Source organism: Phyllostomus discolor, chromosome 2, assembly GCF_004126475.2.
Source record: "Phyllostomus discolor isolate MPI-MPIP mPhyDis1 chromosome 2, mPhyDis1.pri.v3, whole genome shotgun sequence".
NCBI lineage: Eukaryota > Metazoa > Chordata > Mammalia > Chiroptera > Phyllostomidae > Phyllostomus > Phyllostomus discolor.
Window position 1 is genome coordinate 124,519,967 of NC_040904.2, and position 14,313 is coordinate 124,534,279.

At 36.7% G+C, this 14,313-nt stretch overlaps 1 protein-coding gene across 1 annotated transcript in view; it reads left to right on the plus strand.

The window, feature by feature from the left end:
- The window catches only part of KDM5A (lysine demethylase 5A), a 111,866-nt gene that overhangs the window by 37,267 nt on the left and 60,286 nt on the right, over window positions 1–14,313 (plus strand). The window contains exons 9-11 of the mRNA XM_028531963.2: window positions 763–882; window positions 1,561–1,719; window positions 9,738–9,919. Coding sequence (XP_028387764.1) covers window positions 763–882; window positions 1,561–1,719; window positions 9,738–9,919 — 461 coding nt within the window. The remainder of the gene's footprint in view (window positions 1–762; window positions 883–1,560; window positions 1,720–9,737; window positions 9,920–14,313) is intronic.

Below are 14,313 nucleotides of genomic sequence, written 5' to 3' on the forward strand. Positions count from 1 at the left end.
TTTGTGCTACCAAAAAAACTGATGGTATCTGTTAGTTTGTTAATATTTTTATTTGATTGTATAAATTATTCTTACTGAAAAATTACAATGATGTCATTGTCATGAAATTCCTAGTCTGCTTACTTATTTTAACAAAACGTGATCGATACTGAAGGAAAGGAGTTGGCTGGGTGTACCTAGGTGTATTCAGAGGTCTTTTATGGCCTTTGAATCATTATTGAATACTTACTATTCTCAAGGCTACATGATTCAGAAGCAGTTCTATCCTAAGTAAATATTTGTGTTAAGATATTTGTCATGATGATTGATAGTGTGGGAAAACCATTCTTCTAACTAGATATTCTAGCAATCCAGTGGATATACCTTTATCCATTGATCTCTTCTTTCTCCATGAACATTTATATTCTTCATAGCTAAATCTACAGCTATACTGAGAATGATAGGCATCCATAGGCTTGACTGCAAGTGAATAGTCCTGTAGATGTTTGTCATGATATCAGAGCTGAATGCCAACTCCAGAGTTTAAAGGTGTCTTATTACCACCTTATTACTTATTTCAGGCTTCCAGTCTACTGGAAGACTGAAAAATACAGTTGAGGTTCTAGAACATTGTTTCCTAATTCTGTATTGTAAGTAATTAATAACTTGTTGTCTAGGATTGATGGATTAGCTTCATTAGGGAATGATCAAAGAAGGTAGTGACTGAGAGCTATACTTTGGTTCTGTTTCAGTGAGTTCATCTTAGATATTTTTTCTTCCCAGGAATGTAATAAACCTCGAGAAGCATTTGGATTTGAGCAGGCTGTACGAGAGTATACGCTTCAGAGCTTCGGAGAGATGGCTGATAATTTTAAGTCTGATTATTTTAATATGCCAGTCCACGTGAGTATCTCTATTTAAGTCTCTCTGAGAAAATATGAAGTCCAAAGCTTTTGGTTTGCTTTCTACCTAACATTTTGTAGAAAACAGGGATGGCATGAAAATCTTGATAGACCACCAAATCTAAAGACTAGGAGCCTGGCATCTGTATTTATTTTTTTCAATCTCTAATATGGCATTGTGTATTTTCCTGTTAAGAAATATACTTTGATCTTTAAATTGTTTACTAGCCCCCATGGGAAATCCGTTACAGAAAAGCATGAAGTATATGGCAGTTGCTGCTTTTGTTCAGTGATTTGTAATGATGAAATTTATTTCCTTTCCAAGGGGCTTTTTAAAATCCCTATCAAAAAAATTTGCCAAGCTATTAAAATAAAGCCTTGATTTTTATGTTTCCTTTTTTCTCCTTAATGTCCTAGGTCATCTTTATCTTTCTTAGTTAAGAAGCAGCTTGCAAAAAGGACAGTTCAAGTTCATTATGTTTTTCTGGACATCTGAGTTGTCTTTAGCTTTTCCCCATCCTCAGTGGAAAAAGCCAGGACCCCAGTCTTTTCAACTGTGGGATGGGAGAAGGTTTTCTATTTTATTGTGGGTTTGTGTTCACTTGACCTCTGTATTAATGTTATAGTGGGTTCTTGTTACAGTGAATTAGTAACTATAATCTTTGTTTTCCTTGTATAGATGGTTCCCACAGAACTAGTAGAAAAGGAATTCTGGCGGCTGGTGAGCAGCATTGAAGAAGATGTTATTGTAGAGTATGGAGCTGATATCTCCTCAAAAGACTTTGGAAGTGGATTTCCTGTAAAGGATGGTCGGAGAAAGATGCTGCCAGAAGAAGAGGTGCAGAGCAGATAGTAGAATTTAAACTTTTGCTTATCCCAAGCTGATTGAGTATTTGCATTGTAGAAAACTACCTTTCTCATTAATCATAAGGGACCATGTTTATTTAAAATATTAAATATGTAAGATTTGGGCAATATAATCTTCAGTCTTTAAACAAATTCAGATTACTTTTAAAAATGATTTAACTTTGCATTTAAAAACCAGTTTAACTAGTTTATAGCTCTTTCTGTTTGAAAATCTAGAAGGTAATTTAGTTTAGTTTCCTTTAAAACCTGAGCAGGTAGGTTTTCAAATAATGCATTTAAATTCGTAAAATAAAGAAAGTCCTGTCACATGGGAGATGACCTCTATGTATAAAGCTGAATTAAGATGATCATTTATTTCTTTTTCTCTTCACTTTTGTCCTTGTCACTTTTTCTTTTTGTTTGTAATTGGAGTGATTAAATGTTTTACCTCCATTAAAAGTTATACGGAGTTTTAAAAAGTTATACAATGCAGGATTTACAATGAAAGGTGTCACTTCAGTTCTCTTAAGACTACTATTTGTGTGGTATATCTTTTTCCATTCTTTTGCTTTGAAGCTGCTTGTATGTTGGAATCTGAAGTGTGTCTTGTAGGCAGCATATGATTGGATCTTGCTTTTTAAATCTAGTCTGACATTGCCTTTCGATAGGAGCGTTTTGTCCATTTACATTTAATGTAATTACTGATATGGTTGATTTATGTCTGCCATCTTGCCATTTTCTGTCTCTTGTCTTTCTTGTTTCTCCTTTATGGCTTTCTTTCAATGTTAAGCAGATATTTTTGGTAATATTTTAATTCCTTTGGGGTATTTTTGGCTACATATTATTGAGTTAATTAGTGATTCTAAGAATTATAATATGCAGCTTTTTTCTCTTTGAACAGCTTTATTTGATACTGTACATTTTTAACTTATAAGAGCTTCATGTTAATATTGACCTAATTCTGGTAAATATAGCAACTTTGAAAAGGTGTTTCTTCATTTCCTCCTCTCTTTTGTTCATTGTACATTCTATCTACATAGTGGAAACACAACACAGCAATATAATTATTGCTTTTCTTACAAATGAGATTATTTATTTTTAGAGAGGGGAAGGGAGGGAGAGAAACATCCTCAGTTGCCTCTTGCATGCACCCCAACTGAGGATCGAACCCACAACCCAGGCATGTGTCTTGACTGGGAGTTGAATTGGCAGCCTTTCGCTTTGCAGGTTGATTCAGCCAACTGAGACACACTGGTCAGGGCTAATTATTGCTTTAAACCACCTTTCTTTTCTTTTAAAGTAAGAGAAGAGGAAAAAACCCCACTTTTTAAAAACATATTTACTCACATACTTACCATTTTTGGTTCTCTTCATTCATTCCTGTGAATCAAAGTTACCATTTGGGGTCCTTTTCTTTTGGCCTGGAGGACTGCTTTTATTTGTAGTGCTGGTCTGCTAGAAGTGAATTCTTTCAGTCTTTGCTGGCAATGTCTTTATTTTAGCCTTTTATTTTTTCAAGAATAAATGCTTCTCAGTTTAATTGTTTTAAGTTCTTGGTGAATTTCTAGTGTCATGATATAGTGGTTTTGATAATTTTGTCCAAATTTATCTTTGTTTTCTGTGGAGAGGAATTGCCCAACCTTTTCATGTTGCCATTGCTGGAAGTCCTTTACAAAGTGAAAAGTTTCCCTCCTACCCAAATTTACAATCTGACAGAGGCAAATTCTATTTTATCTTCTAGTATATTCTTTCAAATATATTGTCTCTCTACAAACAGTTATATATCACACATACAAAATTACATACTCCTTTTAAAAAAGAACTGGGAGTATACTACTTAACATGGTTCTGTACATGACTTACCTATTTTTTGAGTCCCATCATGCTTTATCTAGTTCATCTTAATTCTTTATAGTATTACCTACCCAGTTTATTCATGGTACCATCTCATCTTTCGTTTTGCTTGCCATGTATTCAGAAACATCTGAGGACTTAATATGTGCTGAATAAAGTTTTTATTTTTTTGTTTTTTTTTCTTTGTGATCAAAAGTTGTATCTTTTGGCTTTCTCATTATTTTAGCATTATTTATTTATTTTTCTCCTGTGATTGTAGAACACACAGGCTAGGATAGTCAGATTAGGATAATATTTTTTTTTAAAGATTTTATTTATTTTTAGAGAGGGAAGGGAGGGAGATATATATAGAGAGAGAGAGAAATATCAATGTGTGGTTGCTGGGGTCATGGCCTGCAACCCAGGCATGTACCCTGGCTGGGAATCGAACCTGCCACACTTTGGTTCGCAGCCCGCGCTCAATCCACTGAGCTACGCCAGCCAGGGCTAGATTAGGATAATATTGATTCGAGAATAGACACTAGGTTTTAGTAAGGGAGAAAGAGAATACGTACAGTGAATGGAAACATAGATTATATATGGATGTTTTTTATACAAAGAGTTTATAGTGTTGGAATGTACAGATGTTAAATTCAAGATATTAAACCTGGTATATATAAGTATAAAGAATAACATCAGTCTGAGTTTCTTCATACCCTTCTATCAGCAAATGGGAGATAATTACCAATTACTGGAAAGAGACTTGATTTTATAGCTCTTGCCTTTTTCTGAAATTTTTTATGTTTTGAAGTTTTAAGTTGTTCTTTTTTAAAATATATTTTATTGGTTATGCTATTACAGTTCTCCCATTACCCCCACTTCATTCCCCTCCACCCTATATACCCTCTCCCACCCACATCCCCCCTTCATTTCATGTCCATGTGTCATAAGTTCTTTAGCTTCTACATTTCCCATACTATTCTTGCCCTCCCCGTCTAGTTTCTACCTACCATCTGTGCTACTTATTCTCCATACCTTCCCCCCACTCCCATTCCCATGTTGCTAACCCTCCATGCGATCTCCATTTCTGTGGTTCTGTTCCTGTTCTAGTTGTTTATTTAGTTTGTTTTTGTTTTTGTTTTATGTGTGGTTGTTAATAATTGTGAGTTTGCTGTCATTTTACTATGCATGTTTTTTATCTTCCTTTTCTTAGATAAGTCTCTTTAACATTTCATATAATAAGGGCTTGGTGATGATGAACTCCTCTAACTTGACCTTATCTGAGAAGCACTTTATCTGCCCTTCCATTTTATCTGCTCTTTGCTGGATACAGCAATCATGGATATAGGTCCTTGCCTTTCATGACTTGGAATACTTCTTTCCAGCCCCTTCTTGCCTGGAAGGTCTCTTTTGGGAAATCAGCTGACAGTCTGATGGGAATTCCTTTGTAGATTACTGTCTCCTTATCTCTTGCTGCTTCTAGGATTCTCTCCTTCATTTTTACCCTGGGTAATGTAATTATGTGCCTTGGTGTGTTCCTTGTTGGATGAAACTTCTTTGGGACTCTCTGAGCTTCCTGAACTTCCTAGAAGTTTATTTCCTTTGCCAGCTTGGGGGGAAATTCTCCTTTATTTGCTTTTATTAGAGTTATTTGCTCTAATAACTTTTCCACTTGTTGCTCTTCCTCTTCTCCTTTTGGTACCCCTATAATCCAGATGTTGGAACGTTTAAAATGTCCTCGAGGTTCCTAAGCCTCTCCTCATGTTTTTGAATTCTTATTTCTTCATATTTCTGATGGTATGTTTTTTTCTTTCTTCTGGTCCACTCCATTGATGTGAGACCCAGCTTTCATTCCATCACTATTGGTTCCCTATGCATTTTTCTTTATTTCACTTATTGTAGCCTTCATTTGTTCATCTAATTTGTGACCAAAATCAACCAGTTCTGTGAGCATCCTGATCACCAGTGCTTTGAACTGTGCATCTGATAGGTAGGCTTTCTCTTGGTCGCTTAAAAGTACTGGTGTGGGACTTTAAATTGTGTTTGAGCCATCTTTTTTTTTTTCCCATTGGTCTGGTTGCGCCTTTTACATATGAAGGGCGGAGCCTTAGGTGTTTACCTGTCGGGGCAACCAAGTGGCTGGGTTGTGATGTTGTATGTGGGGGCGGAGTCCAAGAGGGAACAATGGCGCTTGCTCTGCTCTCCCTTGGACCTGAGTTCCTTCCACTGCTTCCCCCAAGCAATCTGGGCTCCTCTGGTGCCAGTTCCTGTGTGGGTGGGCTTGTGCACCCAGTGGGACTTTCCAAGGACCTTTCCTGTGAGGCTAGGAGCCTCTCCCTGCGCCTCAACCCCCACAGGTGTTTTCAATCAGTGCCCCAGGGCTCTATTTCCCAGTGCTGTAATTCTGGGTTGTGCACAGTGCCTTGTTTCACAGTCGCCACCTCAATGGGTTTGCTGGTTACCACCCCTCAGCCGGGGTCAGCCTGCTGCTGCTTTCCCGCTCAGGGTCCACCTGCTGCAGTCTTGCATGCCCCTGATGCCTTGGACGCCCAGTCCCAACACTCTATGCTGTCTCCACAGCGCCCAGCGCCCAGCTGCCTGACTCCGCCCCTCCTACTGGTCTGGATGAATGTGTCTATTTTAACTTCTTGGTTGTCTGACGTCCATACAGTTCAATTTTCTGTCAGTTCTGGTTGTTACTCTGTTTCTAAATTGTTGTTGTCCCTATCTTGGTTGTGCAAGAAGGCACAGTGTGTCTACCTATGCCTCCATCTTGGCCGAAAGTCTGAAATGTTAAGCAGTTTTAAGATCTTATATAGATATTTACATCTTCTAACCTCAGAGATAAGGTCACAGCTTTTAAAGATTATTCTAAGTTTCAACCCCAAGTAACTAGTACTAATAATGTAAATATTAACTCTTCTTCATTGTTGAGTTTTGTACGAATACATTTATCTATTTCTACTTCTGTACCATACACCTTCACTTAAGAATGTGTAGTAATGCTGGGTTTTAAAGATACCACTCATAGTATGAGGAGATAGGTGATACAACCTTTTTTTTTCTAGACTGGATTGTGGATTTGCTATTTATTTTCTAAGCAATGATGTTTAACTCATTTCTGCTTTTATGATGAAGGTTGGAGATAACCCATTTATCACAAAAGGATTGTAAGGACTAATTAGAAAATGTGTATAAAATCTTCAGACTTTTTATATTTTATGTCAATTTGTTACTGTCCTGTGATTCTGTTAGAATAATGGATAACCACTAGTTTTTCACAAGAATAATACATTTACATAAAACAAATACATTTGTTTTATGGGTTAGCCTTTTGGTATCTGATAGCACACTTTTCTGGTATCACAGCATAGTGGAAAAGTACTTTCAAATTAGTATATTTGTCTTATGAGTACAATATGTTCTACAAACAGAATTTCTAAAGAATACAGATAGCATAGAACTTAAAATCTTGGGAACATTGTTTTTCTCTTATCCTTGTTCCATATTAAATCACTAACTGAATCCTGTCAATTCATTTTTCATTGTTTTCTGTAGGATTAACCTCTTTTTGCTCCCACTACTGCCTTCCTTGTCTTGGTTGTATCACATCTTGTTGGGATGGTTGCCATGGTCTTACATAATAACCACTTGTGTTGGGAGTCCCCATGACCACCTCCAGGTTGAGTGATTTTCTAGGAGGACTCATGGCTGTGGTTTATTATAGTGAACAGGTACAAAGGAAATCAGCAAAGGGAGAAGATGTGTGGCCAAAGTCCAGAGAAAACCATCTGTAAGCTTTCAAGAGTTCTCTCCCAGTGGAGTCACAGAGGATGCACTTATGTTATTTCAGTATCAAATTGACAATGAATGAAGTGTTGCCTACCAGGAAGCTCATTAGAGACAGTGCTCAAGGTCTTTATTGAGAGCTAGCAACATAGACACCCTCTGCCCAACGTATATACCGAGATTCCAGATTCCTGGAAGGAAAACAAGTGCGCGTACACCATGTTGTATAGTCTGTGAGCCACTGATCACTGTAAGGAACTCTTTTATCATGTGAGTTTCCAAATGCCAACCAAGGGCCAAATTTTAAGCAGGCCTTTGAGGGATAGCAGTCCTAGGCCTGCCGTATTAATTGTTTTTTGCTTAGTGCTTCTCTCTGCAGTCTTTCTCATGTTTTTATTTCACTTAAAACTTTCAAATTGGTAGGTCTTTGGGAGTTCATTATCTAAACCTGTCTACTTCTGTTTATATTGAAATTTCCATAATCAAAAGTTTAAAATATTTAAGATGCATTTGTTTTCCCTTTTGAATGTAAGATTAAATTCAAGCTTTTTAGTTTGAAACTTAGTATTAAAGATCCAATCTTTTTTTCTGGTCTTAATTCCTGTTTTACTGAGTATGACTGTTCTACTCTGCCCCTTCCTCAGCTAGACCACTACATTCTGTCATTTACTTTCAGATCGTACCTATCCTTTCAAGCTCCACTCAGCTTCTTCATTTTCCATACAATCCCAACCCATGATGACTATTTTGCTGTCCTCAAAAGTACTATAGAATTTACTCTTTTGTCGGTATTTGGAATTTAATATATAGTGCCTTGTCTTGGAACTTTTGTATACAGGTCTTAGGTCTTCAACTAGATTCATTATTTTTTCAGCCAACCACCTAATCTACTAAAAAAATGTATTGAGTAGTATTTTTTTTAAAGCTTCTTCATTTTTAAGTCTTTGGAGGGTAGGAATCATATCTCTTTATTATTTTTTATTGGAATTCCTAGTTAAAACTATGTTGAACTTTATTTTATCCTCTGTGACTTTTTTTCTTAAATCCTCACTCAAGGATATTTTTATTTTTTAAGAGAGAACAGAAGGAGGGTGTGGCAACAATCAGTTGGTTGCCTCCAGTACATGCCCTCACCGGGGATCAAGCCTGCAACCTTTTTTGGTATATGGGATGACACTGCAGTCAAGCCACTCAGCCAGGGCTGTCCTCTGTGATGCTTCAATGTACTTTTATAGTTTTCATTTATGTTATGCATTATGGGTGATATCCTCAAATATGTCTGTTTCACAAATTCTCTCTTCAGCTTTGTCATTGTGTCAAATCATCTTATGTTGAGGGTTTTATTTTTAAGCTCTGTATTATGGAAAGTTTCAAGTGTATAAAAATAAATGTAATAGTACACTTACCTTCCTCCCTCAGTACCTGTCATCCAGGTTTAACAGTCACCAACCTTCCAATGGAAGGTAGTTGGATTCTGTTATGTTTCCTATATTCACTCGTTCTGATGTCACATATCACACATCCTTTGAGAATATCACTCTACACTTCTGCAAGAATAATTGTGAAAAGGGCAAATAACACCTTAGTATTGCTGAGAAAATAGTTTGACTTTGCAGATCCTCTGAAATAGTCTTGGGCTTCCTAGACCCCACTTTAAGAAATACTCTTTACAAGGATAAAAACTTTTAAGTCTCTTTCTCATATGGCTTTAGGTGGGTGTTTGGTATTCAGTGTCCAGTGCTTATATTTAGTTAGAAACCTCTATGAAAACTCAGACAACTGCTTTCATTCTGGCTTTGTTTCCTTTCTTTGTTTCTGGAAACTGGGAATCATTTTCTCTTTTTGAGTCCATCTTTGACACAAATGTTTTTGTTTTTATAATTTAGCTACTATTTCTAGATGGGTTTATAATGAGGGGGTTGGCGGTGTCGACTTTTCTGCATCATCTCAGTCTTTAGTGTTGCCACAAATTCAGGATTATGTGTCTTATTATGTCCTCATTATATGGCATCATTCTAAAAGTATAGTGATAGACATTTTTGGAAGTTATGCTACTGGGGATAGAGCAGAACTATAATGGTGACCTATTAAAATGAGTCTCTCACTATTTTACTGGTAAGCTGGGGGGAGTAGTAAAAAGCCTTGTTTATATTCTTCAGAATAAATCAGAGATACCTGAAATAATTAACAGGAAATCTAAATACTACCTAAATAAAAAGATAGGATTAAATATTTAGGTATAGAAAAGAGCACAGATTCTATGTACTAGCTTACTATAAATACAAAATTTTTAGCTTCTGAGATCTACTTTTTTTGAAGACTCCCTTGAGATTTCTTTTTGGTACTGGTCATTTCTCATCTCTCATTCACTTTTTGTTTTCCTTATAGGAATATGCACTTTCTGGCTGGAACTTGAATAACATGCCTGTCCTAGAGCAGTCTGTTCTTGCACATATTAATGTGGACATCTCTGGTATGAAAGTACCATGGCTCTATGTGGGAATGTGTTTCTCTTCTTTTTGCTGGCACATTGAAGATCACTGGAGTTATTCCATCAATTACTTGCACTGGTATGTATAATCTTTGTTAATAGTATACAAATATAGCAACATTTAAAAAAGTTTAATAATATTAGGTGATATATTAGGGAGAGCTGAATTTAAAAGTGTTTCCTATCCAAAAGTAGGATAATATATGAAGGAGAAAAGTGTAATGGTGTAAGGATACAATATCTCAGACACCTTCCCTTTTAAAGTATGTGCATGCTCAGAGCTTAGAGTTCTAGACCAAATGATAATACTTTGGCATATCTTTTGATATGCCAGGAAGGATGTTTAAAGTTTATATACTTTAAACCTTCTGTTTAAGATCTGACTAAATCATCTGTATTTGAAATTTTCAAATAATTTTACCTTTTAAATAACATTTTCTTTAAAAATACCTAAGTTACATGTATTTTCATTATCAGTAAATTCTTTTGCTGAATTTATTTGTATCTCACCCACAGCTTACCTAATTCCTTGGCCAGTACTGTGATCCTAAATAAAAGATATTTTTCCCTCTGTTTGGAAACTGTTATTTAGATCACACTATGCAGGGGAAAACTAGTGATTTTTATTCTCTACCTGATCACTTACTGTGTAATGTGATAACCCTCTAGCCACATGTGGCTATTTAAATTAGTTAAGATTAAGGAAAATTAAAAATTTACTTCCTCAATTGTAGTAACCAAATTTCAAGTGCTTATAGTCACATATAACTAGGGGCTCCTGGACTGGCCAGTACAGATAGAAATGTAGGGTAACTCAGGACATGGCTCCTCCATGACCTCAGAGAACAGGTGGCTGCCTGGCCATCAACCATAAGAAATGAAAAAAAACAGTCTGTATTTGGATATCCCAGCCCTCTCAAGGCCTGTATGTCCGAAGACTCCTGTGTTTATCAGCAAAGTATAGAATTTTCACACACTACTCTATCCCTAAAGCTATAAGTAACTCCAAGGCTGGAGGTGGGATGCAGTCTGTCACACCAATCCCCCACCATTGGTTACTCTCCTATAATGTAAACAATAAACAATATGTCCACAACACCTGGTCCTCTGGTGTTTTTTGTTTTTTTGTTTTTTTGTTTTTGGTAATATCACAAAACACTTAAACAGCCTCCTGGCTAGGAGCTTCTGCATTACAATTGGTGTCATAAACATGATATTTCAGAAAGTACACCTGTTGAGTTGACTGAGAGTGCCAATATGCTGAGTGGTAGAGGTCACCGGGGGAATCCTGGGGTGGTTGCCAGGGGCAATCCCAGTGAGGTCACTGGGAGTAATCCTAGAGAGGTTGTCAGGAGCAGTCCAGGGGTAGTCCATGGAGAGGTCACTGAGGAGAATCCCAGGGTGGTCCAAGGGTTCAGTGTGGTATGAGGTGACAAGCCTGTTTAATTGCTGGGACCCTCATTATTGGAGGGACACCCAAACACTTTCACAGGCTATACAGAACTTTTAAAGGCAGAATGCTACTACTGGGAAAAGGAAAAAAACATGCACTGAATTAGTAGCAGTAGGCTGGCCCCTACTGCATATACTGTGCAAGTGCACTACCAAGCTGCTAGTGGCTGAAGGGGAAGTATGGTGGTTAGAGGGTGAGTTTAACTTGAAACATGAGGAAATAAAATTCTAAGGCTAATCTCAGTCTCTCCTTGAAAATTTGCCTTTGCTTTATGATACTGTTCTTGTTTCTGTTTTGAAAGGAATGGTGTGGTCACAACCTTGAATGTTTCGCCAAAGTTCTCATAAATGGGATAAAAATCTCTCATATACAGTCTATCATGTTGTTACATCATAAAAATTTTACTCAAACAATTTAAATTGATAGTTTAAACACGGAAAAAATCTCACTCCCCTCTCAGACAATAAAACTGAGGGGAAAAAAATAAGTCTTTTAAACACTGTAATTCTCTTTCTGGAGGCCCAGGAGCTGCAGTCCCGGGGATAAGCCCAAGGCTGATCTCTCCCCTGCCTCTTCTTCAGCTTTTGTAAAAGTTGTAAAGAACACTAAATAATAAAACAGCTTACTTTTATTACCCTAAAGGAATGCAGTAATCACCAAAAATAAAAATATAAATGTATTTGTGGATAAAAAAATAACTCTGAAAATTATAAAATGTATTCCTAAATTTGTCAATCTTAAAGAATACTAATTACTTAGTTATCACTAAAAATTAAATTGTAATTAAGTTTTAAAAATACATAATTTTTATAATAAAAATACATTTTATTATAAATATAATATAAGCTATATTTTTAAAACAAATGTTTTAATTTCTGAATGAGTTAAAAGCGGCAAACTAAGAGGGTCTAAAAAGTTACAGAAAAATTATATAAACAAAGTAAAAAATCATGTACTTTCTCCACAAAAATTAGTATTTCACATTATGTATATAATCTTTATGTGTTCAGTCTTCATATATATAGTCTTTATATAATATATATTTGTGTATATCAGGTCAGCTTCCTTGCCTTCACTGTTGGTTTCCTGTATATTTTTCTTTATTTCACTTAGTGTATTCTTCATTTCTTCGTGTATTTTGTGACCTTACTCAGTGGGTTATCTGAGCATCCTGATCGCCATTGTTTTGAACTCTGCCCCTGATAGGTTGGGTATCTTTATTTCATTTAGTTCTTTTTCTGGGGTTTTGTTGTCTTCTTTCATTTGGCCATATTTCTTTGCCTCCTCAATTTGGCAGCCTCCCTGTGTTTGTTTCTGTGTTTAGGAAGAGCTGCTTTTATTTCCTGTCTTAGTAGTGTATCCTATGTAGAAAAGGCGCCTGTAAATTGTGCAGAGTGGAACCTCAGGTAATTGCCAGGGCAGGACAACCTACTTCACCACTTTGTGGATGTGTGTGTGGGGGTGGGGTGGGGGGAGTCTCTGAGAGAGGACAGTTGCAGTGCCTGGCTTCTGGAGGCCTGCTAGACACTCGCCCTGGTTCCAGTCACCTCACCCACCTTCCGTAGGGGGTTGGCTCCCTTCCAGCTGTTGCCCTTGGGTTTACATATGTTCTGAGCCCATGCATGCTCTTTAAGTTGTGACAATGCAACAGTTTCTTCTGTTGCCTCATCCCCTACTGGTTTTTACAACCAGAGGTAATGGGGGTTTTCTTCCTAGTGCTGGAACCCTGGACTGCATGGTCTGGCCTGGGGCTGGGATCACTTGCTCCCCAGTTACCCCTCCTGATTTTTATCCACCACAAGGGAATGTAGGACCAGTTGTGCCACTGGCCACCTCTCTGTACCACCTGTCTGCCCTATTTCCAGGACCACCTCTCTTACCTGTCTGGATGAATGTAGCTTCTTTAAGTCCTTGGTTGTCAGACTTCCATACAGGTCAGTTTTCAGGTGGTTGTGGGTGTTAATTTGTTTTGAGATCTGGTTGTAATTCTTTCTGTGGTTTCATGAGGAGGCAAAGTGTCTACTTATGCCTCCATCTTGACGAGAAGTCCTGTCAATTACATTACCAAATCTGTAATATATTGTTTTAAGATTTGTCATTTATAAACAGTCATGTTTTACTATAGTACATTTACAACAATATGTCTTTGGAGGAGTGCATGAAGAGGACTCTGGCTTGTTTTGAATTTCGTATGTCTGAAAATGGATTTTTGAATCATACCTTTAAACTGAATAAAAATTGCTAAAACTGTGAAATAACTGAATTTATAGACATGTTTGCAAATAATCAGGATAGGCAGAAATTAATTACAGGACATAATAAATTAAAAATAATTGTGACATAACTTTGTTATAATATTACTAATTTTTAATCTTTTTTCAGACATAAGAAAACTTTATTTTCCTAAAACAACTTGATAAATTATAGTTTCATAAACAATATTAAAACATATTTTTCTCCATCCCTGATCCTCTGAAATTTAGAAACTCTTAAATGTTCTTTCCATGACAGTGTTTTTTTTTTAAGAGTATTTATTTATTTTTAGAGAGGGGAAGGGAGAGAGAGAGGGAGAGAAACATCAGCGTGTGGTTACCTCTTGCATACCGCCTACCCAGGACCTGGCCCGCAACCCAAGTGTATACCTTGGCTGGGAATGGAATTGGTGACCCTTTAGTTTGCAGGCTGGCACTCAATCCACTGAGCCACATTAGCCAAGGTGACATGTTTATTTACATAAATCCAGTCAAAATCTGATGTCTTTGTAATTGGACACATAAAGCTTCCAATTATGGTTTCATTAACCAAGTCTTTGTCTGGAATGTCATGATCCAAAAATGCCTGGGCTCTGAATGGCACCAAAAATTTTTAAAAATTAAGACTAACTTTGAAAACTAGTGAAAGCCCCTTAAAAAATGGCCTGGTACCTTGCTTTTCAAAAGAACCATGACAGTCTTTCCAGGTAAAAAAATTACTTTCATGGGAAATGGAAAAACAAAAATCCTCAAAACATTTTGCTTACC